This window comes from Schistocerca gregaria, chromosome 2 (assembly GCF_023897955.1).
Source record: "Schistocerca gregaria isolate iqSchGreg1 chromosome 2, iqSchGreg1.2, whole genome shotgun sequence".
NCBI classification, from domain to species: domain Eukaryota; kingdom Metazoa; phylum Arthropoda; class Insecta; order Orthoptera; family Acrididae; genus Schistocerca; species Schistocerca gregaria.
The window spans coordinates 678,713,869-678,740,743 of record NC_064921.1 but is presented as its reverse complement, the minus strand read 5'-3'; the positions used below and the strand labels follow the sequence as shown (position 1 = coordinate 678,740,743).

The 26,875-nt window shown below is 40.2% G+C and overlaps 1 protein-coding gene across 2 annotated transcripts in view; it reads left to right on the top strand.

Moving 5' to 3' along the window:
* LOC126334746 (GPI inositol-deacylase-like) overlaps positions 1 to 26,875 on the top strand; it is a 158,286-nt gene that overhangs the window by 126,012 nt on the left and 5,399 nt on the right. For both annotated transcript variants that reach the window (XM_049997307.1, XM_049997308.1), the window contains exons 13-14: positions 11,610 to 12,127; positions 12,207 to 12,308. In XM_049997307.1, the coding sequence (XP_049853264.1) occupies positions 11,610 to 12,127; positions 12,207 to 12,308 (620 nt within the window). The remainder of the gene's footprint in view (positions 1 to 11,609; positions 12,128 to 12,206; positions 12,309 to 26,875) is intronic.

Below are 26,875 nucleotides of genomic sequence, written 5' to 3'. Positions count from 1 at the left end.
TTACGGCTGTTTGCTGACGTTGCAGTGGTGTATGGGAACGTGTCATCATTGAGTGACTGTAAGGGAATACAAGATGACTTAGACAGAATGTTTGGTTCGTGTGATGAATAGCAACTTGCTCTGAATATATAAAATAGTAAATTAATGTCGATGAGTAGGAAAAACAATCCTGTAATGTTTGAATACAGCATTAGTAAAATGCTGCTTGACACAATCAAGTCAATTAAATGTCTAGCCACAATGATGCAAAGTGATATGAAGTGGAATGAACATATAAGGACTGTAGTTGGGAAGGTTTATGGTCAGCTTCGTTTTAGCAATAATAGTCACTCTGTTGATCTTTGTTTTTTCGAATTAGAGAATGCAGTACTCCTACACCAGATTTCTGAACCTGCCTGTTGAATGCAAATGTCACATGATGGTGATCCATCACTTATATCAGTAGTTGAAACTTCCTTAATGTGGAAAACCATTCATGCCAGAACGATCTTTGTTTAAATAAGAATATCTTTTTCTGTCGTATTCTTCCCAAAAGCTCTCGCTCCACACATAGCTCAAATTTTTTGAGCTGCCTCCTCTGCATTCCCCCCTATTATACCAAAAGTAAATATTGTGTTGCAGATGTTACATCTTTTTCCACTTGCGACCCAATTTTACAATGCTTAACCGTATTTGATGATTTTTGATTATGAAAATCCAATTTTTAACTGCATGATGATAACTAGAACTTCAGATTCGAAAATGACAGTTGATACATACAATACATACATCGTGCCACTTTCACCTAGGTGGCCCCCGATTTCAGGCGGCAGGTGGTGTCTGGCCAGTGGCCGGTAGCCGCTGCAGTGGGAGGAAATGCTCAAGCGTAAGCTGCTCTGATCACAACGCAGCCATGCGCTGTCCTGTGGAATATTTTCTGGAAGTATTTGTTATTACTGGTGGGTAGAATGTGAAGCAAATTATCTTTGATATTTAATGAGAGTCATAACACTCGAAATGTAGTAAAATAATAATAATAATAATAATAATAATAATAATAATAACAATAATAATAAAGATACGGTCGGACATGAACACGCGACTATACGTTTCAAATGCATGGGCTCACACAACACGGCAGCATCGCGGAAGTAGACCACACTTCCTCCTGACACTTCCACATCTTACAGTGATGCCAGATTGTGCAGATGGCCGGACTTAGTGTTGTCAGGGGTGGTTGGTTGTACTGGCCACCTTAAGTGAATGACTCGGACTTAGTGTCTATGGCGGCCGGCTGGTAGTCAGTTTTTATGTCTAAGACTGTACATTGCCAAGTCATGTGACATTCCTCTCTCCACTCCCATCATTCACTGAGCCGCCAACCCTCAGGCTGTGGCCAATGTTCATGTCACAAAGTATACCTGCAGCCTGTCGAAAAACATGCTTAGCATTTTGGGAGAGTAACATATCATTGTGAAATTTTTAGTGAAACTTTGAAGTCTGCCACAGATGCTCATTCTTTATTGAAACAAAGGTATGGTGATGAGTGTCACTAATGTATTCAAGTTTTTGAGTGGTTTAAATAGTGCAAAGAGGAACAAGAAGAGACTGAAGATGAGTCACATCTAGGGTGACCCTCAACATGAATAATGGACAAAAATATTGAAAAAAACTGGAGGTTGAGCCCAAAAAGACTATCAGTTGAGTATTTTCATCACTGCTGACAGTATAAGAAGCAACGAAGAAACACAGTCTGGCAGACTTTACCTGAACATATTCATATGAGGAAAAGTCTGTTCAAAAATGGTATTTAAGGACCCACCTGTTAAATTGCTTTCAATCTACATTTACATCTCATATAAACTCCGCATGTCATTGTAAGATCCCTCGCAGAGGGCACCACATATGACTGCTAGTCATTTCTATTCTTTTTCCAATCGCAAACAGAGTGAGGGAAAAAACAACTGGCTGCAAGTATCCATACAAGCCATAATTTCTCTCATCTTATATTAATGGTCCTTACACTGCACGCCCCCCCCCCCTCCCCCCTAATGAACCATGGACCTTGCCGTTGGTGGGAAGGCTTGCGTGCCTCAGCGATACAGATGGCCGTACCGTAGGTACAACCACAACGGAGGGGTATCTGTTGAGAGGCCAGACAAACGTGTGGTTCCTGAAGAGGGGCAGCAGCCTTTTCACTAGTTGCAAGGGCAACAATTGCATTTATATTTAAGTAGTGTGATGGTTTTAGAAAAATCTGTGCACTGCAAGGTGGCAACATTCTAAAACCAAAGCAGACTTTTTCCTTCTGTGTGTGACATCTCATCTCAGGATCATAACTGTATGATGAATGCTGATACAATAGCAGTCACTTTATTTACTTAAGATATCTTTCTGACTCATATCAGTGAACTATTAAACAGTAATCTGGTCATCCTGTTTTTTTTTTTTACAACTATGGAATATTTAACTAGTTAAAAATACTTACAAATTCTACTGCCACCAATGTACATTCAGTGTTGTTGTTGTTGTGGTCTTCAGTCCTGAGACTGGTTTGATGCAGCTCTCCATGCTACTCTATCCTGTGCAAGCTTCTTCATCACCCAGTACCTACTGCAACCTACATCATTCTGAATCTGCGTAGTGTATTCATCTCTTGGTCTCCCTCTACGAGTTTTACCCTCCACACTGCCCTCCAATACTAAACTTGTGATCCCTTGATGCCTCAGAACATGTCCTACCAACCGATCCCTGCTCCTGGTCAAGTTGTGCCACAAACTTCTCTACGTCCCAATCCTATTCATCATTAGTTATGTGATCTACCCATCTAATCTTCAGCATTCTTCAGCAGCACCACTTTTCGAAAGCTTCTTTTCTCTTCTTGTCTAAACTATTTATCGTCCATGTTTCACTTCCATACGTGGCTACACTCCATACAAATACTTTCATAAATGACTTCCTGACACCTAAATCTATACTCGATGTTAACAAATTTCTCTTCTTCAGAAACGCTTTCCTTGCCATTGCCAGTCTACATTTTATATCTTCTCTACTTCGACCATCATCAGTTATTTTTCTCCCCAAATAGCAAAAGTCATTTACTACTTTAAGTGTCTCATTTCCTAATCTAATTTCGTCAGCATCACCCGACTTAATTCGACTACATTCCATTATCCTCGTTTTGCTTTTGTTGATGTTCATCTTATATCCTCCTTTCAAGACACTGTCCATACCATTCAACTGTTGTTCCAAGTCCTTTGCTGTCTCTGACAGAATTACAATGTCATCGGCGAGCCTCAAAATTTTTATTTCTTCTCCATGGATTTTAATACCTACTCCGAATTTTTCTTTTGTTTCCTTTACTGCTTGCTCAATATACATATTGAATAACATCGGGGGGAGGCTACAACCCTGTCTCACTTCCTTCCCAACCACTGCTTCTCTTTCATGTCCCTCGACTCTTATAACTGCCATCTGGTTTCTGTACAAATTGTAAATAGCCTTTCGCTCCCTGTATTTTACCCCTGCCACCTTTAGAATTTGAAAGAGAGTATTCCAGTCAACATTGTTAAAAGCTTTCTCTAAGTCTAAAAATGCTAGAAATGTAGGTTTGCGTTTCCTTAATCTAGCTTCTAAGATAAGTCGTAAGGTCAGTATTGCCTCACGTGTTCCAGTATTTCTACAGAATTCAAACTGATCTTCCCCGAAGTCGGCTTCTACTAGTTTTTCCATTCGTCTGTAAAGAATACGTGTTAGTATTTTGCAGCTGTGGCTTATTAAACTGATTGTTCGGTAATTCTCTTTTCTCCAAAGGTCTCTTTAATTTTGTCGTAGGCAGTATCTATCTTACCCCTAGTGAGATAAGCCTCTACATCCTTACATTTGTCCTCTAGCCATCCCTGCTTAGCCATTTTGCACTTCCTGTCGATCTCATTTTTGAGACGTTTGTATTCCTTTTTGCCTGCTTCATTCACTGCATTTTTATATTTTCTCCTTTCATCAATTAAGTTCAATATTTCTTCTGTTACCCAAGGATTCCTACTAGCCCTCGTCTTTTTACCTACTTTATCCTCTGCTGCCTTCACTACTTCATCCCTCAAAGCTACCCATTCTTCTTCTACTGCATTTCTTTCCCCCATTCCTGTCAATTGTTCCCTTATGCTCTCCCTGAAACTCTGTACAACCTCTGGTTCTTTCAGTTTATCCAGGTCCCATCTCCTTAAATTCCCACCTTTTTGCAGTTTCTTCAGTTTTAATCTACAGGTCATAACCAATAGATTGTGGTCAGAGTCCAAATATGCCTCTGGAAATGTCTTACAATTTAAAACCTGGTTCCTAAGTCTCTGTCTTACCATTATATAATCTATCTGATACCTTTTGGTATCTCCAGGGTTCTTCCATGTATACAACCTTCTTTCATGGTTCTTAAACCAAGTGTTAGCTATGATTAAGTTGTGCTCTGTGCAAAATTCTACCAGGCGGCTTCCTCTTTCATTTCTTAGCCCCAATCCATATTCACCTACTACGTTTCTCTCTCTCCCTTTTCCTACTCTCGAATTCCAGTCACCCATGACTATTAAATTTTCGTCTCCTTTCACTATCTGATTAATTTCTTTTATTTCATCATACATTTCTTCAATTTCTTCGTCATCTGCAGAGCTAGTTGGCATATAAACCTGTACTACTGTAGTAGGTGTGGGCTTCGTATCTATCTTGGCCACAATAATGCGTTCACTATGCTGTTTGTAGTAGCTTACCCGCATTCCTATTTTCCTATTCATTATTAAACCTACTCCTGCATTACCCCTATTTGATTTTGTGTTTATAACCCTGTAGTCACCTGACCAGAAGTCTTGTTCCTTTTGCCACCGAACTTCACTAATTCCCACTAAATCTAACTTTAACCTATCCATTTCCCTTTTTAAATTTTCTAACCTACCTGCCCGATTAAGGAATCTGACATTCCACGCTCCGATCTGTAGAACGCCAGTTTTCTTTCACCTGATAACGACATCCTCTTGAGTAGTCCCTGCCCCGGAGATCCGAATGGGGGACTATTTTACCTCCAAAATATTTTACCCAAGAGGACGTCATCATCATTTAATCATACAGTAAAGCTGCATGCCCTCGGGGAAAAATTATGTCCGTAGTTTCCCCTTGCTTTCAGCCGTTCGCAGTACCAACACAGCAAGGCCATTTTGGTTATTGTTACGAGGCCAGATCAGTCAATCATCCAGACTGTTGCCCTTGCAACTAGTGAAAAGGCTGCTGCCCCTCTTCAGGAACCACACGTTTGTCTGGCCTCTCAACAGATACCCCTCCGTTGTGGTTGTACCTACGGTACGGCCATCTGTATCGCTGAGGCACGCAAGCCTTCCCACCAACGGCAAGGTCCATGGTTCATTAGGGGGGAGGGGGGGGGGGGCGTGCAGTGTAAGGACCATTAATATAAGATGAGAGAAATTATGGCTTGTATGGATACTTGCAGCCAGTTGTTTTTTCCCTCACTCTGTTTGCGATTGGAAAAAGAATAGAAATGACTAGCAGTCATATGTGGTGCCCTCTGCGAGGGATCTTACAATGACATGCGGAGTTTATATGAGATGTAAATGTAGATTGAAAGCAATTTAACAGGTGGGTCCTTAAATACCATTTTTGAACAGACTTTTCCTCATATGAATATGTTCAGGTAAAGTCTGCCAGACTGTGTTTCTTCGTTGCTTCTTATACTGTCAGCAGTGATGAAAATACTCAACTGATAGTCTTTTTGGGCTCAACCTCCAGTTTTTTTCAATATTTTTGTCCATTATTCATGTTGAGGGTCACCCTAGATGTGACTCATCTTCAGTCTCTTCTTGTTCCTCTTTGCACTATTTAAACCACTCAAAAACTTGAATACATTAGTGACACTCATCACCATACCTTTGTTTCAATAAAGAATGAGCATCTGTGGCAGACTTCAAAGTTTCACTAAAAATTTCACAATGATATGTTACTCTCCCAAAATGCTAAGCATGTTTTTCGACAGGCTGCAGGTATACTTTGTGACATGAACATTGGCCACAGCCTGAGGGTTGGCGGCTCAGTGAATGATGGGAGTGGAGAGAGGAATGTCACATGACTTGGCAATGTACAGTCTTAGACATAAAAACTGACTACCAGCCGGCCGCCATAGACACTAAGTCCGAGTCATTCACTTAAGGTGGCCAGTACAACCAACCACCCCTGACAACACTAAGTCCGGCCATCTGCACAATCTGGCATCACTGTAAGATGTGGAAGTGTCAGGAGGAAGTGTGGTCTACTTCCGCGATGCTGCCGTGTTGTGTGAGCCCATGCATTTGAAACGTATAGTCGCGTGTTCATGTCCGACCGTATCTTTATTATTATTGTTATTATTATTATTATTATTATTATTATTATTATTATTTTACTACATTTCGAGTGTTATGACTCTCATTAAATATCAAAGATAATTTGCTTCACATTCTACCCACCAGTAATAACAAATACTTCCAGAAAATATTCCACAGGACAGCGCATGGCTGCGTTGTGATCAGAGCAGCTTACGCTTGAGCATTTCCTCCCACTGCAGCGGCTACCGGCCACTGGCCAGACACCACCTGCCGCCTGAAATCGGGGGCCACCTAGGTGAAAGTGGCACGATGTATGTATTGTATGTATCAACTGTCATTTTCGAATCTGAAGTTCTAGTTATCATCATGCAGTTAAAAATTGGATTTTCATAATCAAAAATCATCAAATACGGTTAAGCATTGTAAAATTGGGTCGCAAGTGGAAAAAGATGTAACATCTGCAACACAATATTTACTTTTGGTATAATAGGGGGGAATGCAGAGGAGGCAGCTCAAAAAATTTGAGCTATGTGTGGAGCGAGAGCTTTTGGGAAGAATACGACAGAAAAAGATATTCTTATTTAAACAAAGATCGTTCTGGCATGAATGGTTTTCCACATTAAGGAAGTTTCAACTACTGATATAAGTGATGGATCACCATCATGTGACATTTGCATTCAACAGGCAGGTTCAGAAATCTGGTGTAGGAGTACTGCATTCTCTAATTCGAAAAAACTAAATATCAACAGAGTGACTATTATTGCAGTTTCACTTGAACGTCATCAGGTCACTCAGTGAGCATTCCTTTGCAATACCGTTACTGGTTGCGAGTTATTATGCCTTTGTCATTAAGTTCCTAAGAAGAAATGAAACACTGAGTCCTTCCAAAAGATGTAAACTTGAGCAAAGAGTTGTGTGAACATAATATTTGCCATCTGATAGCTCCAAAAGTGTGTTCTGCACTACGAATTCTTCCCCAAGTGTGCGTCCCCTTTCAGGCACTTGTACTGATAGCGAAGTCATCTCCCAGGCACCTGTCCCTCTGGCCATATCCTCAAAATCTTTTACCTTTCCCACTCTTGATCTATCAACTGTCGAGGCAATTCATTTCTAGATGAGAATGCTCTTCAAATTAATCTGGGTTAATGAAATTGTTGGAACCAGTAGGTTTATAAAAGTGTAGAATTTGTCAACTACTTTAGCACTGTCAGATTGTGTTATATCTTGTGAAAGAATATACTGTTGCTGATTAATTTCGCTTTGATGATTATTGTTGTGTTCAATAAACTAATGGAAAACACAATTAAAATATTCACTGTGCTAATACAAATTAAATTCATCTTACAACAGAAACACCATGACGGCAGTCTATCTTAATAAAGAATTAAGTGTTTGTAAGATGATTGTGCCTATTTTGACACGAATTAGAAGGATATTACCAAATTTTCATAATACTCAAGTATTATGAAAATGTGACAGCTAATAGATAAAATTATGTATTCACAACAACAAAAAATATGTTGGCAGAAAACAAAAGTGGTATTATGAATTTTGCAGTACTATAAAGTTTTCGCCCTGACACTAAGGGGTACTGAAAGTAGCAAGACAAATTTTGCTCGAGCATTGTCTTACGATTCACTTATTGAATTTCTATTTGCCTGCTTGTATCTCTGCTACTAACAAATTAAAAATCTTACTTTCAGCAAGTTTCAAAAGGCGAACAAAGGCAACTTGTACCTGGTAAGCAAGCACATTACCTCGGAGGTATCGATGAGGGGCAGTATATGTCCTACTTAATGGCCCAGAAGTCGTTATGCTAGATATATTGCAACATAAAAGACAAGAGTAGTTGTATTTCCCATGTTTAACAACTTTCATGGGCTGGAAAGCCCATCACATCTCAAGAGAAAATTACATTACTCAGTTGAAATGACGGTAACATGAAGTGAATCTAGCAGGATAGTTCTATGCTATCAAGGAAGTAATTCATCAGTCACACAGTTTCCAAACATATTCTGCATTGTTGTCAAGTTTCAGTTACACTACCAGGAAGGATATCAGCTGGGTTCTGTGAGTGACCTCGGAAGTGACTAAAGCTTCGCCTCAATGATATGGGTGGCATGGGCTTGATATCCTTATTATATGTGAATGAATCTTATTTGCATTTATGTAAGTAGGTTTAGGGACTAGAGTGTAATTATTTATAATACATCAATGCACTGAGTGCAAACAAATATTATAAATTTATGACTGCAACAATTATTTGTGTTTTACTATCTTAATCAGACCGAAACCTTGGTAGCTTATTCACTAGATGTAATTCACAATTTTGGAGATTCTCCAATAGTTGAGTTGACAACATATCTTTGCTATGCAATAGTGTTATTGAGATCACTGTCATTGGCACACCCTCCAGAAGACAGGCATGACCCGGCTTCTTGTCATCTGCTTTTCTCACGGATATTCTGCGGTTGCTCGAAACGTGAAGACTTATGGTGAATTCGAATATTCCATATGGCGAAAATCTGATATTTCTCTTCTTCCAGCTCTGACATTCAAAAAATAGTTATAATAAGCAGCAGAAAAGTGCCTGTGAACCAACAATTAATAATGCACTCATAATTAGTGGAATCTGACAAACTCCATCTGTCATCTGATAATTGTGCACAGTACCACACTATGACCTCAAGGCTTTTGTAGGGACATGAAGTAAGTACAATAAGGGAATCGCAAGGCAACGCTCGAGCAAAATTTGTCTTGCTATTTTCAGTAACCCTTCATTCAGAACAGAAACCTTATGGTACTGCAAAATTCATAATGGCACTTTTGTTTTCTGCTGACATATTTTGTTGTTGTTGTGAATATTTAATTTATCCATAAAATGTCACATTTTCATAATACTTGAGTATGATACAGGACATGAAGTAAGTACAGACATTTTTGAAGCCAAATGTCAGTAATGTCCTACTAATTCGTGTTAAAATATGCACAATTGTCTTACAGGCACTTAACGCTTTACTAAGATAGACTGCCGTCGTGATGTTTCTGTTGTAAGTTGAATTTAATTTGTATTAGTACAGTGAATATTTTAATAACTACAGTAATCACCAAAGAGAAATTAATCAGCAACAGTATATCCTTTCACAAGATACAAAACAGGCTGACAGTGCTAAAGTAGTTTACAAATTCGATGCCTTTAGAAATCTACTGGTTCTAATGATGTCATTAAACCAGTGTAATCTGTAGAGCATTTTTGTGTAGAAATGAATTGCCTTCATTCAAGAGTGGGAAAGGTTAAAGATTATGAGTATACAACCAGAGGGACAGGTGCCCGGGAGATGACTTCCCTATCAATACAAGTGCCTGAGAAATGACTTCCTCCATCAGTCTCCTGGATACTTTTGTTTCTCAAATCAACAGAGTGCGTTATCATGCAGTAGCAGTTTTGTTAGTCGATTTTCTTATATTGTGACCAAAAGATGTCGCAGTCATTGGCAACAAATTCCAGCTGTGACGGACATATCCTCGGGGAAGAATTTGTAGCGCAGAACACACTCTTGGAGCTATCAGATGGAAACTATTATGTTCACACTACTCTTTGCCCGAGTTTGTCTTTTGGTAGGGCTCAGCCTCTCATTTCTTTTTAGGAACTTGATGATAAAGGCATAACAACTCGTAACCAGTAACAGAACAGCATAGGAATGCTCAATGATGAACTTGATGACGTTCAAGCGAAACTGCAATAATAGTCAGTCTGTTGATTTTTGTTGCTTCGAATTAGATAATACAGTACTCCTACACCAGGCTTCATAACCTTGCCTGTTGAATGCAAATGTCGCATGATGGTTAAATGGTAATCCATCACGTATATCAGTACTCGAGACTTCCTTAATGTGGAAAATCATTCATGCCAAAACGATCTCTGTTGAAATAAGAATATCTTTTTCTGTCGTATTTTTCCCAAAAGCTCTCACTCCACACACAGTTCAAATCTTTCATGCTGCCTCCTCTGCATTCAGCCCCATATTACACTAATATTGTGGTGCAGATGTTACATCTTTTTCCAAATGCACCCAATTTTACAATGCTTAACCGTATTTAATGATTTTCGAGTAAAATCCAGTGCTTAACTGCAAGATGATAACTATAACTTCAAATTCGAAAATGACAGTTGATATATACACTGACAGCATCACGCTGATTCACCTGGACAGCGCCCGATCTCAGGCGACAGGTGGCGTCTGGCTGGTAGCTGCTGCAGCACGAGGAAATGCTCAAGCATAAGCTGCTCTGATCATGATGCAGCCACATGGTGTCTTGCGGAATTGTTTCTGGAAGTGTTTGTTATTACTGGTGGGTAGAATGTGAAGCGAATTATCTTTGCTGTTCCATCAGAGTCATAACTTTAGATGAGGGTCAAAATATGGTTAAAAAAAAAATTACAGTTGGACGTGAACGCGTGACTATACTTTCGTATGCACGATGATTACCACTAAACCACAGGCTCACACAACACATCTGAGAAGCAGATAACACTTCCCCCAGACACTTCCACATCTTACAGTGTAGTCAGATTGTGCAGCGTTCTCAGGGGCAGTTGGTTTTATTGGCCATCTTTAGTGAATGACTCTGACTTTGTTTCTGTGGCAACTGGCTGGTGATCAGTTTTTATGTCTAACACTGTACCATTTGGCCTTCAGGCCCACACTGTTTGTCTGTTGAAAATCAGTCCAGTTATTTCTTTGCTGAACTTTGTATTTTTGACAAACCTTGTGTTCTTCCATTTTTTCCCTAAATCGTGTCAGTCATGAGCTTTCCACATGGAGTCATTTGAATGACTGATCTGTTTCCTCAGCACTTGTTACATGTCATTTGTATCATGATATGTATTCTCAGAGTGTCAGGTATGGTCACTTCTTCAGTAGAAGGATGATTATAATATGATGGATGTACAGTGCTTATCGTTAAAGTCTGAAGAGTTAGATAAAAAGATTGTGATTTTTTTTTTTTTTAGGTGACCTATTTCATCACCAGTTTTGTACAACTGATTTTTCATTGTAACTCTCAGCCATGAAAAGCAGCCTTCTGATAAAGTCAAATGATTTCTTTAATCCTAAGCTTTAAAATCATGATTTATCATTAAATCAGTGAATAATAAATTTAATTTTAAATGCTTCGTACTGCTAAGATGTAAAAAAGAAATATGGACAGTTCAACAATATATATCAGCCTATAAAATTGTTGTGTCTCTATCATTTTCCCTTTTCTTTCTAGTTGTGCAAAATGTACGAAGATTACCTCGAGCAACTGGTGAGAATGTCTCTCCATTTCATTGCAAAAACTTTGAAAGGTGCTACTAAAAAGAAACAGAACTTGCCAGATGGGAAAAAGGAAGAAGAAAAGGAAGAGGACAACAATATAGAAGATAAAACGAATGAGGAGAATAAAACTGCTTTGGAGAACACTAGGAAAGATGATGACAAAATTCCTGAAATAGAGCACAAAGAGAATGATACAAATAATGAGGTTACAAATAATGAGGTTACTAATAATGATGCTGCCCAGGCTGATGACCTCAATGAAAAGGAAAATGAGAAGGGTGGAAGTAATGGTAATGAAGAAAACAAAGTAAAAGATGAAACAGAAAAGGGAGCAACTCCGGATGCAAAGGAAAGCAAGAACAGTGACAACTCTCTTTCTGCACTCCATTTTAATTTTACCATTTTTATAATCTGGCTCACAGTGTGTGCTCTTAATGTGCCAAGTGCCCTAGTGTGGGCTCATAATTACAGGTTTGTGCAAAAAATAATGTTTACGGACTTGATAATGTGATATTTTGCTGTGTTCTGATAGCTTTTTCCTTTAATGTAGGTATAATAGAAGACTGGAACCTGATCCATCGCTGTCTTTAAGTGTTGTTCTCTGTACTTGTGCAGGATTTCTGTGGCAGACAAATGTGCCAAAAAATAATTTGTAAGTATTTTTAACTAGTTAAATATTCCATAGTTGTAAAAAAAAAAAACAGGAAGACCAGATTACTGTTTAATAGTTCACTGATATGAGTCAGAAAGATATCTTAAGTAAATAAAGTGACTGCTATTGTATCAGCATTCATCATACAGTTATGATCCTGAGATGAGATGTCACACACAGAAGGAAAAAGTCTGCTTTGGTTTTAGAATGTTGCCACCTTGCAGTGCACAGATTTTTCTAAAACCATCACACTACTTAAATATAAATGCAATTGTTGGCTATGAAGTTCCTAATTCAGCTCCCTAAATCAAGGAGGTTTTCTTCATTCACACCAAATGGAAGCCTTACTTCTGTGAAGTCCAAGTGTTACTTTCACTCTAGTATATTTTGTGTACATCTACATCCATACTCCGCAAGCCACCTGACAGTGTGTGGCGGAGGGTGTAGGTGGGGGATAGACAGAAATGTGTGGAGACTGTAACATTTTGTTTAAATTTTTGGTAACAATGAAACAAGGAGAGGAGAAAGAATGGAACCTGATTCTGGCACATAGCACTAAGAGGGTCAGATGGACCTGAATGTCCCCACCTAAATAACAGATCTCTGTCAACAGTTTCTCCTTCTCTCTTTCCACAAGATGGGATATGCTTGGAACTTAACGCATAACTTCTGGTGCACTATCTGAGGGTCAGGAACTCAACATGTGTTCTCCTTTTCATGGGTGGGGATTACAACTTTTTTGTAGAAATGAATGAGAGGTGTAGGATGGTTATTTCATGAATGCTGTAGGAGTTGGTCAAGTAGACATGGCACAGCATGTACATGTTCGAATGGAGGCCATAACCAGATTGTGCTAGTGAAATCTTTTTCTTCTTCTTCTTCTTCTTCTCCACCATTGGTTATTGCCAGATAAATCCTAATATCACTCGTCACTCCTAGTTTGGCTTTCATACTTCTCTAGTAATATCATTTGCCCTACTTTCCAATTGACCATTACGTATAACTTTCCAAGAAAACTACAATTCTAGCTTTCCATTACAAAGCATACTTGGATTCATTCCATTATTCTAGCTGTAGTAAGTGCAGCAGTAAGCACAATGGAAAAGTTATCCCAAACGGTGTCTCCTTCCCATGAGCAAAAATTAAACTGTTAATGAAAAATAACCTGTTGTCCAGACTAGTACTTCGACATCAAAATTTCCCAGCCACTGTTTTTGAAATTTAATTTAAGCAGTGCCTCATGGGCCTTCGTCACACTCCATATTGTCTCCATCAGCTCCATCAGGTTATATGTCTGTGAGCCAATCAAAAAGGTGTGTCTTGCTGAAACTATCACTACATCTAAGCAAAAATACTCTGTATAGGTGCATAATCTATTTACAGATTTAAACATGTAAAATCTGAAATAATGACAATATTATGAAAAGGAAAGATTACTGCTCATCACATAGCAAAGATGTTGAGTTGCAGGCAGGCGCAACAAAAAGAGAACTAAGCAAGTAAGCTTTCGGCCAGAAGGTCTTCTTCCTAAACTGACAACATACACACACACATTCATGCAAATGCAGCCCACACACATGACGACTGTCTCTGGCTACCGGGGCCAAACTTCGAGCATGATGGAAGAAGCAAGCTGGGATGGAGAGGGAAGGGAGAGCAGGGTGTGGTTGGGGGGGGGGGGGGGGGAGACAGCTGTTTGTGGGAGTATACTGGGACGAGGTGGAGAGATTGTGGGGCAGATACATGCAGTCGGGAGGTTGGACAGCAGGGTGGAGGGAAGGGGGTTGGCGGAAAAGGAGGGAAGTGCACTTGTTGAATAGTTGGTTGTGGAGTGGGGAAAAGGGAAGCGGCTAGATGGTTGAAGAACAATGACTAATAAAGGTTGAAACCACAAGTGTTATGGGAACAAAGGGTATATTGCAGGGAGAGTTCCACGTGCGCAATTCAGGAAAGCTGGTATTAGTAGGAAAGATTCAAATGGCACAGGCTGTGAAGAAATTAAAATGAAGAATGTTGTGTTGGGCAGGGTGCTCAGCAACTGGGTTGTTCATCTGTTTCTTGTCCGCATTTTGTCAGTGGCCAGTCATGCAGACAGACAGCTTGTTGGTTGTCATGCCCATATATAATGAAGCACAGTGGTTGGAGCTTAGCTTGTAGATCATGTGACTGATTTCACAGCTATCCCTGCTGCCTTTGATTGGATAGGTGATGCTTGTGACCAGACTGAAGTGGTGGGAGGATATACGAGATAGGTCTTGCATCTAGGTCTACTACAGGGATATGAGCCATCAGTAAAGGTGTTGGGAGCAGGGGTTGTGTAGGAGTGGACGATATTGTGTACGTTTTGTGAGTGTCAAAATATCACTGTGGGAGGGATGGGGAGAATAGTGGGTAGGACATTCCTCATTTTAGGGCACAATGAGAGATGGCCAAAACCCAGGCAGAGAATCCAAGCCTCACACCTCAGTAGTGTTTTTACATTTCCAGTGTGCAGTCGCAACTGTAGCGGTTATAAAGCTAAGTACTGACAAAGTTATTTGTGCACTGTTATAGTTATTAAATTTAATAGTTTTCAACAGTGTTTCATGCTGTTTGTGGCGAAATAATGATTTGATAAACTTTTGGAAATGTTTGTTGTGTCTTTTAGAGTTTTCTGTGCGATAAAGTGATTTAGTAAATTCCGTGCTTTAGTTTTCAGCTGACATTTCTTATTGTTTCTAGTGAAATATTTCAGTAAAATTTTCATTCACTGTTTTAACTTAATTGAGAGTTCCAGTGGCTGCTTGAATTTTTGGTTTTAGCTAAAAATTTTGTGAACTTTTGTTGGTATTGGTATTAGTTGTGGTTTAATAGTATTAATAAAAGTAGTTGCTTTCCTACTAGAGAGTGAATTTTGAGACCACTATTGTTAGTTCTATAAATAGTTCTACTGGTGTAACTGAACTTACGTAACGTAGACATATAGTTTTTTTCAGAAACTGTAAAATTTTGCCTTTAGTGAGAAGTGTGGGCTCTGCTGTAGGTTCGTGAGTAGTGGTTCTGCTGTGGGATTGGTTCAAAGTATTTTCATTGGGGGAATGCAGTGTGGAAGCCAGTGGGCATTCTAGCAAGATCCTCTCCTGGGAATGCAGAATCTGTAATAGAAATGACTTGATAGAGGAGGAGGAGCATAAGATCTGTGCCCTTCAGGTGCAGTTAAAATACGCAAAGGAGGAACTAGATAATTTGAGGAGGAGGTATCGGACAGTTGTACTTTGTGTATATGCAACAGATTTGACCAACTGTCAGAGTTAAGTGGAGAGGAGCCTCTTGTTGCTGTAGGTGTGGGAAACATGCAGCAGTCCTCAGCAGTTAAGAGGCCTAGGTTAGTTGCGAAGTCTAACAGAAAGAAGAAGGTTATGCTGCTAGGTAGTTAGCATGGTAAAGATGTGGGCCAGTAGTTGCAGGAAATGTTGGGGAGTGAGTACCAGGTCACCAGCATTGTGAAGCCTAATGCAGGGTTCGCTCAGGTGACTGACAGCATAGGGGAGTTACGTAGGAATTTTACAAAAGAGGATCAGGTAGTGATGTGGGTGGAGCAGGGTGTAGTCTTGATAGGGAACGGGAATATGAGGTAGGTGGTGACCTGGTAAAGATAACTACTCAATTAGTGGCACTAATGTGGATTTCGTACAACTGTTGCAGCATCATGAGTGGCCCCATCTTAATGCGGCTGTTAAGTGCATTAACATGGGGCTGGAGGAGGTACTGATGGCAGAGGGCACGAGTCACATTTCAGTGGTGCCAGTTGAGTCTATCAGTAGATGGGGTTTCATAGGCATGGCCTGCACCTCAGTAGGTATGGGAAGAGGAGGCTGGCTAAGCTTATAGGTGACAGTGTAGTGGGCAGTGGTGGGATCACTCATGGAAATATTCCTGTTGTAGTTAGTGTCAATGTCGCCTTCTTGAGATTGACTTCGGCTGATAAGTATATCTGCTTAAAGGAAATCCCTCTAACTACGGGATCACCTTCAGAGGAAGTCATGTTTCCAAGTATAGAAGGAATTAGCATATTTCATCAAGATATAAGAGGTATTAGAGATAAAGTTAGTGAACTGCTTATAGATGTTGAATCCGGACTTATTGGTATGTCAGAGCACCACTTAAATAATTCGACTATTCAGAGCCTTCCTTTACCAGGATACAGATTACCTGGCTGTTTTTCAAGGAGTTCCTTGCAGAGTGGGGATGTGGCCATGTACATAAAAACAGCATTCCATTTGAATCCATAGATGTATCACAGTACTGCACTGAACAGATATTTGAATGTTGTGCTGGGTAGTTGAATTTAGTGAAACTAAACTTCTAATTTTTGTTGTTCGTAGGTCCCCTAACTCTGACTTCAGAGCATTTCTGCTTAAGTTAGAGAGCGTTCTTGATTCACTTTTTAGGAAGTACCAGAAATTAATTATAAGTGGTGACTTCAATATTAATTTTGTATATGATTGTGCAAGAAAAAGGATGTTGGATCTCGTAAATTCTCATGATCTGATGCAGACTTTGTTTTTTCCAACTATGGTGCCGGGCAACAGTAGCACAGCCATAGACAGTATTTTTATTCATTCTTCATTACTGGATGGGCATCTTGTTAGTAAAAGGGTGAATGGCCTTTCAGACCATTTTAATACTAAAAGGCTTTTTTACCCAAACAAATGTCACATATAATTACAAAATATGTAGGAAAGTTAATCCAGCGGCAATAGAGAGTATTTTAAACCTCGTCAAGGAACAAGAGTGGCAGGATGTTTATAGTGCCAACAACATAGATGACAAATATAATGCTTTCCTTAACAAATTTCTCATGTTCTTTGAGAGTTGCTTTCCATTAGAATGTTCTAAACGGAGTACTAGCAGTAAAAGGCAGTATGGGTGGCTGACTCATGGGATAAGGATATCATGTAAAACAAAGTGGGAATTAGATCAAAATCTTAGTAGTCAGCATCAAGCTACAGTAGCCCATTACAAACAGTACTGTAAGGTGCTTAAAATGTTATTAGGAAGGCAAAGAGTATGTGGTACACAAATAGAATAGCTAATTCACAGGATAAAACCAATACTATATTGTCAGTTGTGAAGGAAGTGTCTGGTCAGCAGCACAAGGATAACGATATAAAGTCAGTTCACAGTAAAAATATTTCTGTTACTGATAAGTCAGATATATGTACAGTATTTAACAATCATTTTTCTGAGCTTTGCTGGTGAATTAAATAAAAATTTACTCTCTACAGGGAATCATATAACTCTCTTGGCAAATGCCTTTCTGAGATTGATGTCTGAAATGCTCCTCTGTGATTTAGACAAGGGGGAGATTGAGTCAATAATTAAGTCACTGAAGACTAAGGGCTCTCAAGGATATGATGGAGTGCGTAGCAGAATATTATAATACTGTGGTGTACTTGTTAGCCCTGTATTTAGCTATATTTGTAATTTTTCCTTTATGAATGGTCAGTTTCCTGTACGATTAATATACACAGTAGTAAAGCCGCTTTATAAAAAGGGAAAAAGGGATAATATAGACAATTTGAGACCTATTTCTATGCCATCAGTGTTTGCTAAAGTTATTGAAAAGGCTGTGTATGTAAGGATAATTGATTATTTTATATCACGCAATTCGCTATCAAGTGTGCTCTTCGGCTTTAGAAGTCATTTAACAACTGAAAATGCTATATTCTTTTTTCTCTGAGAGGTACTAGATGGATTAAACAAAATGTTTTGAACAATAGGCATATTTTTTTTTTTTTTTTTTTTTTTTTATTTAACTAAGGCATTTGATTGAGTTGATCACAAAATATTGCTCCAGAAGTTGGATCATTATGGAATACGGGGAGTTGCTCACAATTGGTTCATCGCTTACTTTAGCAACAGACAGCAAAAGGTCATTATTCACAGTGTTGAGAATGGCTGTGATGTGGGGTCTGAGTGGGGGGGTATATCATCTATCAATGTTGGGGACGCTCCTGTTCCTTATTTATATGTATATGATATGCCCGTAGCAACTCTAAAATATTTCTGTTTGCTGATGACACTAGCTTGGTAGTAAAGGATGTTGTGTGCATCAGTGTCTCAGTTTCATGATATAAGCTCATGGCTTGAGAAAATAAACTAACGCTAAATCAGTACGACTCAGTTTTTACAGTTTCTAACACACAATTCAACAAAACCCGACGTTCTAATTTCACAGAATGGGCATATGATTTGTGAAACTGAACAGTTCAAATTTCTAGGTGTTCAGATACATAGTAAACTGTTGTGGAAAGCCCATGTTCAGGATCTTGTTCAAAGACTTAATGCTACCATTTTTACTATTTGAACGTTATCTGAAGTAAGTGACCGTTCTGCGCTAAAATTAGTCTGCTTTGCTTATTTTCATTCGCTTATGTCATATGGTATTATATTTTGGGGTACCTCTTCCCATTCCAAAAGGATATTTTTGGCTCAGAAACGGGTGGTTCAGGCAATAAGTGGTGTGAGTTTGCGAACCTCTTGTCACCTCTGTTCACCAGTCTGGGTATTTTGACATTGGCCTCTCAATATATACAGGGTGTAAATGAAGCCTGGGAACACTTTCAATTATTTATTGCACGAGAACTAAACATTGTACAGATGCCATACATATTGCATTTTGAAGGAAACTTTGAAAGCTTTTTTTACAAACATTTGATATGCGAACCATGAGTGACCTGGCAGATGTCAGTATGGTAATCGAATTCTTGCCATACTCGTTCCAGCATGGCATCGTCGACTGTAGGAGTCGCTTCCTGTATTCTTTTGCGGAGCTCTGCTACATCAACCCTCATAATGAATTTTTTGTACCAGTGGTAAATGGCCTTCCTTGGTCTAAACATCCATTGAACAGCTGTAGCACACTTGTTTTTGTCGAACTCCAACACACAGAAAGTTTGCTCTGCACCTGAACTCACCATGTTTGCGACTAGCACTGACTATCGGCAAATTACCAAACTACGCTGTGGTGGCACTTTCAGAGTTTCTCTTCAAAATGATGTATATATGATATCCGTACAATGTTTGGTTCTTGTGCAGTAAATAACTGAAAGTGTTCCCAAACTTTATGTACAACTTGTATAACCTTTACTGTCATTTCTTGTTAACAATACCAGCTTATTCCCAGTTAATATTTGGCAGAAATCAAACCTGCATTTGGATCGGACTGCCTTAACTCTTATGCAAAAAGGTGTGCAATATACCGCTGCATCCCATTTTCAATAATCTTAGCAGTAATCCATGCGCTTTCGAATCAAAACGGAAGAGTTTCCTCAGGAGTCACTCCTATTATGTTGAGGACTTCCTTGAAATATTAAACTTATTCTTGCTGTATTGTTGATTGTGATTACTTAACTTTATGGCTTGACTTTTTTTTGGGTTCATAAACATTTTATTTTTATATGTTATTACTTTTATGTTGTAATTTCATGTACTGACACGTTCCATGACCTCGGAGATTTGCTCCTCAATTTGGTCATACGGAACTTGACGTGTAAATAAATAAATCAGCATATGATGCAGTTCTCTAGTCCTAGGTGGTACTGAGTCATAAGGGGAATGCTCCTCTGTGGCTAGATGGTGGGACTTCAAGAGGTGGTTGGTGACTAGATTGATAAGGCATGGGAGATATATTTGTGTACAACGTTATGAGGGTGATGATGGTCTGTGAAGGCCTCATTCAGACCCTTGGTATATTTTGAGGGGGGCTGCTCATCACTACAGATGCGATAGCCAGGGGTAGCTAGGCTTGCATGAAAGAGACTTCTTGGTATGGAATGGGTGGCAACTGTCGAAGCGGAGGTATTGTTGGTGGTTGGTAGGTTTGATATGGACACAGGCACTGATGTAGCCATCTTTGAGGTGGAGAGCCATGCCAAGAAAAGTGGCTTGTTGGTTTGAGGAGGACCAGGTGAAGTGAATGGAGGAGTTGAGGTTCTGGAATAATATGGATAGGGTGTCTTCACCTTCATTCCAGATCACAAGAGAGATCATCAATGAATTTGAACCAGGTAAGGATGAACTGCACAGGTGGAAACTCATCCCGCAATATATCCTAAGTTCCCATAACACTGTCATTGTCCTTCACCCACCTATCCCCTTCCCTTTTCCCACTCCACTGCCTTATATTCTACAAGTGCACACACAGTCTTTTTACTCCTCTCCCTTTACACACACACACACACACACACACACACACACACACACACACACACACACACGCCATGTAACCTTTCGATTGCACCCTACCCTTTCTCCAACTCATCTCTGGTGCCTGCATGCTCCCACAAACAGTGCTACACTGTCCCTGCTCTCCCTCCCCCTCCCCGTCCCACTATCCAATTGCATCTCCCATTGTGAGCACTTGCTTGTAGCCTGGCCCCAGCAGCCAGAGACAGTGGTCATATGTGTGTGTGTGTGTGTGTGTGTGTGTGTGTGTGTGTGTGTGTGTGTGCGTGTTGCTTATTTGGGAAGAAATACATGTTCAGTAGTATTCTTGTTGAGCCCTCTGCAACTCAACATGTCCGCTATATGTGAAAGATATTATATTTTTGTGTAGATGATGACTGTCCTGAGTGTAGAGGAAACAGAGACATGTCTGAAGCTTCATGAATTCAAGCTGTTGTTGTTGTTGTCGTCGTTGTTGTTGTGGTGGTCTTCAGTCCTGAGACTGATTCAATGCAGCTCTCCATGCTACTCTATCCTGTGAAAGATTCTTCATCTCCCTGTACCTAGTGCAAACTACATCCTTCTGAATCTGCTTGGTGTATTCATCTCTTGGTCTCCATCTACGATTTTTACCCTCCACGCTGCCCTCCAGTACTAAATCGGTGATCCCTTGATGCCTCATAACATGTCCTGCCAACCGATCCCTTCTTCTAGTCAAGTTGTGCCACAAATCCTCTTCTCCCCAATCCTATTCAATAACTCCTCATTAGTTATGTGATCTACCCATCTAATCTTCAGCATTCTTCTGTAGCGCCACATTTCAAAAGCTTCTATTCTCTTCTTGTACAAACTATTTATCATCCACGTTTCACTTCCATACATGGCCTCATTCCATACAAATACTTTCAGAAACGACTTCCTGACACTTAAATCTATATTCGATGTTAACAAATTCCTCTTCTTCAGAAACGCTTTCCTTGCCATTGCCAGTCTACATTTTATATCCTCTCTACATCAACCATCATCAGTTATTTTGCTCTCCAAATAGCAAAACTCCTTTACTACTTTAAGTGTCACATTTCCTAATCTAATTCCCTCAGCATCGCCAGACTTAATTCGACTACATTCCATTATCCTTGTTTTGCTTTTGTTGATGTTCATCTTATATCCTCCTTTCAAGACTATCCATTCCGATCAACTGTTCTTCCAAGTCCTTTGCTGTCTCTGACAGAATTACAATGTCATCGGCGAACCTCAAAGTTTTTATTTCTTCTCCATGGATTTTAATACCTACTCCGAATTTTTCTTTTGTTTCCTTCACTGCTTGCTCAATATACAGATTAAATAACATCGCGGAGGGGATACAACCTTGTTTCACTCCCTTCCCAACCACTGCTTCCCTTTCATGTCCCTCGACTTGTAACTGCCATCTGGTTTCTGTACAAATTGTAAATAGCCTTTCGCTCCCTGTATTTTACCCCTGCCATCTTCAGAATTTGAAAGAGAGTATTCCAGTCAACATTGTCAAAAGCTTTCTCGAAGTCTACAAATGCTAGAAATGTAAGTTTGCCTTTCCTTAACCTAGCTTCTGAGATAAGTCATAGGGTCAATATTGCCTTGTGTGTTCCAATATTTCTACAGTATCCAAACTGATCTTCCCAGAGGTCGGCTTCTACCAGTTTTTCCATTCGTCTGTAAAGAATTCGCATTAGTATTTTGCAGCTGTGACTTTTTAAACTGATAGTTTGGTAATTTTCACATCTGTCAACACCTGCTTTCTTTGAGATTGGAATTATTATATTCTTCTTGAAGTCTGACGATATTTCGCCCGTCTCGTACATCTTGCTCACCAGATGGTAGAGTTTTGCCAGGACTGGCTCTCCCAAGGCTGTCAGTAGTTCTAATGGAATGTTGTCTACTCCCGGGGCCTTGTTTCGTCTCAGGTCTTTCAGTGCTCTGTCAAACTCTTCATACAGTATCATATCTCCCATTTCGTCTTCATCTACTTCGTCTTCCATTTCCATAATATTTTCCTCAAGTACATCGCCCTTGTATAGACCCTCTATATACTTCTTTCACCTTTCCGCTTTCCCTTCAAGCTATGTGACTGAATTTACCAGTGGGGAACCTTTTATCTTCACCAGGTCATTTAATCGCTAACTGGATAATACGCATGTAGTAGAAGTACCTGCATAAAAACATATCTTTGCTGGAGTTTAGGATTCAGTTTATAAAACTTGTTGCATATTTTAGATATAACTATTTCAATGCAATCATGAATTGATTAACTGGAGAAAGTTGAAACAAACACTGAAAAAAGTCTCTGAGAAAAAACAAAGACTGCCCAATAAAGCAAAATATGGCCTCCAGGACTTAAGTGTGGTACATGTACGGCTGCAACCACAACTCATTCTTTGATCATACATTTTACTGTTAAAGTAACCACCTTTTCCAATTATTTTTTAACACCTGATGGATTTGAATCCACGTGCTTGCATGCTCCGACTGTGAACTTTTATGCGCATGCATGAATTCTTTCCTTTCCTGTCAATAGTGTCAGTTGCTGGCAAGCAGCAGTTGAGTGAGGGTGTGTAGTGCTCGCATCGGTTTTTCATTGCAAGGGAAATGATGGAACAACTGGAGCAGTGCATTACCACTGTGTCAAAATTTGTGAGAAGCTGAGCTACAGCCAGGTGAAAACCATTCAGAAGATTCAAATGGCTTTTGGTGCAAGGCTGTGAGCATAATATAGATTATGGAGTAGTAGAACTGGTTTAAAGATGGCTGCACATTGGTGGAGAGTAAGCCACTGCTTATGATGTGGGCATAATGCAGATTATGGAGTGGTACAACTGGTTTAAAGATGGCTGCACATTGGTGGAGAGTAAGCCACACCCCAGTCAGCTGTCAACAAGCCCTGTCTATCAGAGAAGTTGTAGAAAAGGTGGGCATCAGCACTTTTCCGACATGTTTCATTGTGACTGAAGATTTGGCCACGAAGAAAGCGTCGGCAAAATTCGTGCCTAGGCTGCTGGCAGTGGAGCAAAAGCAATTTTGTGTTGGAGTCTCACAGGACAGGCTGGATTCCACAAACAATTGTCCTGACTTCATGAACACCATAATCACTGGTGATGAGTCCTGGGTGTTAGAGTACGACCCAGAAACCAAATCCCAATCATTACAGTGGAAGCATTCCTTGTCATCAAGACTAAAGGAGGCCTGCCAAGTGTGCAGAAACATCAAAATGATGCTGACTGCTTTCTTTGACTCCTGCAGTGTAGTATACATCAAGGGTCAAACACTCATCAAAGAGTACCACAGGGATGTCCTCCTTTGCCTATGCATTGCGGTGCAAGAAACCAGACTTGTGATCGACAGTAAATTGGCATCTCCATCACAGCAATGCTCCAGCACATTCATTTTACTTGATTCAAATGTTTTTGGCAAAAAACCAGATCTGTGTGCATCAACAAGCTCCTTACTCTCCTGGTTAGGCCCCCCTGCGACTTCTGGCTGTTCCCCAAACTCGAGAGGTCATTGAAAGGAACTTGATTTCAGACAGGAGAGAACATTATGGCAGCAACGACAGCCAAGCTAAAATCCGTTATGAAAGAGGCTTTTTCGGTGTGCTTCGAACAGTGGCTGCACTCCTTGGGAGAAGTGTGTGGAGTCCTATGGGAACTATAAGGGGCATTCAAATGAAACCCTGTCACAAGCTACTAGGCTGCTGTCAGATCCATGCCTGGACACAGTCACACACTTAATCATCCATTGCGAATCGATGTCTGTGAATAGCTTGTTTTAGAGGTCCAAAGACGTAAAAGTTACACAGTGAAAGGTCGGGACTGTATGGTGGGTGTTCCAGCATTTCCCACCAAAACTGCTGCAATGTCATCTCCACCACATTGGTCGTGTGTGGACGGGCTTAATCATGCAGGAGGATAATGCCATTGGACAACATGCCTCAGTGTTTTGACTGGATGGCTTGTCAGGTTCTGTAAAGTGGCTTGATAACGCTGGGCATTGATGGTGGTTCCCTGTACCACAAACTCGACAAGCAGTGGGCACTTGTTGTCAAAAAAGGAGGACAACATCATGAGCTTAGCAGAACTCGTGTGCACAGCTGTTGATTTCTTTGGAGGTGGTGAAGTTGCATGTTTCCACTGCTTTTTCTGACAGTTGCTTTCTGATTCAAAATTATAACACCATGTTTCATCACCTGTGACAGTACGTGACAGAATGCTGTATTCCTCCTCATGATAACATTGTAAATGACTCAAAGACAGTGCCATTCGAGTATTGCTTGATGGGGAACCCATTGCACACAGATTTTTTGATAGGTAAAGTGTTGGTACATTATGGTGTGGGCGGTGCCCATGCTAATACCCAGTAACCAATAGATCTCATTGGTGGTGATTCTGCAGTTGTCCAAGACTAAAGCATTCACTTCCGCAACCATTTCAGGTTTGATGACACAATGAGCCTGTCCAGGACGAGCATTGCCTTCCAGTGACTCGTGCCCCTCAAGGAATCGTTTGTGCCATTCCACAACACTTGAACTACTCAGATTGTACTCACCATACACAGTCCTCAACCTTTGATACATTTCACAGCCTCCAACTCCTTCCACCACCTAAAATTAAATCACCCCTCTTTGTTCCTGCTGACTCGCCTGCATGTTCCATAGTGGACTATAAGTTGTGTGACCACCATCTCTTAAGTGTGAAATCACAATGGCACTATGCAACATCAAACAGTGTGCACGTGTCAGTCTCTCTACCAATAGATGGTGCCACCATACCCACAGTTACGTGGTGCCGCCTTATGTGTAGGGCAAAGATAGATGCACTGACCAGATTTCATTTGAATAAACCTCATACGTTGATGGTGATTAGGTGTCCAACATTCCAGGTAAACCATTTTTTTCCCAGTCACAGATCAGATACTTTCCTAACAGATGTCTTATGTACAAAACTGAATTGATGTGTCCATAATAATAATAATAATAATAATAATAATAATAATGGATGAGTCTTCTGCTGGATAACAAAGTCAGGATTAGGATTTGATTAAGTTACATCATCTTTAGTTTCCAGTATTGTTATTACAAAATGTAGCTTGGATACACAAACGAGTACCATTTCAACGCAACCATACAAAGTAGGTGGCAGTAACACCCTCTGCATTCTCTGTTTAAGGAAATATTAAGCATTGGCTTTATCATTCAGAAACCACATTTAAGTACCGGTTGGTTGTGAGAAAATTGTGATAAGACTCGTGTATTGAGAAACATGTATCAGAATTAGATAGAGGCAGTATCACATGGGTTATCAAAACTGGTTTATCATTCTGCAGTATTGCTGCTCACAATTACTGGGATCCTATGGCTGCCGTGCAGATATGAAAATGATTTATTCAGAATGGCCGCACACAAGTCATACAGAATCTCAAGAGCTCCATGTGACAATTTCCTGAGTGGACAGACATATTGGCCACTCTGCCATGCAGAATCATGCAGCTACAGCATGTCCCATGAGGCAGAAAAAGGGCATGTACACAGCAAAACACGGATAGTGCGATGACATCTGGAGTACTACAGACTGTCAGTATAGGGACTATTGCTGTGGCTTTTCTTGACACAGAAGAAGAGACTGTGGAGTACTCAACAACAGCAGTCGACACAGCAGGTGACCCCACACTGTCTTTTCAGATTGGTCCAAGTTTTGTGTACAGCATCATAATGGACATATCAGTGTGTGGAAGCTCTGAGAAGAATTAACATTGCCAGATTGCATTCATCATGCACCTGGCATGGTACGTTGTGCCATTCAACACACAACATGATTGCCTCTGGTTTGTGTAGCCAGTAATTTGGGCATCAAATTTCACATTTCTGGCATATTGAGGTTAGCAACTGCAGTCTGTCTGTGAGGTCTCTCTGATGATATCTTTCAGCAAGATAATGCATGGCCACATGTTGCCCATGCGACTCTGTAGGAATCAGCTGGGTTTCGAAAAAGACGGTCGTGTGAAACCCAGCTCGCGCTATTCGTCCCCAGGCTCAGAGGGCCATAGACACGAGTTCACAGGTAGATTCCGTGTTTCTTGACTTCAGCAAGGCGTTCGATACAGTTCCCCACAGTTGTTTAATGAACAAAGAAAGATCATATGGACTATCAGTCCAATTGTGTGATTGGATTGAAGAGTTCCTAGAAAACAGAACGCAGCATGTCATTCTCAATGGAGAGAAGTCTCCCGAAGTAAGAGTGATTTCAGGTGTGCCGCAGGGGAGTGTCATAGGACCGTTGCTATTCACAATATGCATGAATGACCTTGTGGATGACATCGGAAGTTCACTG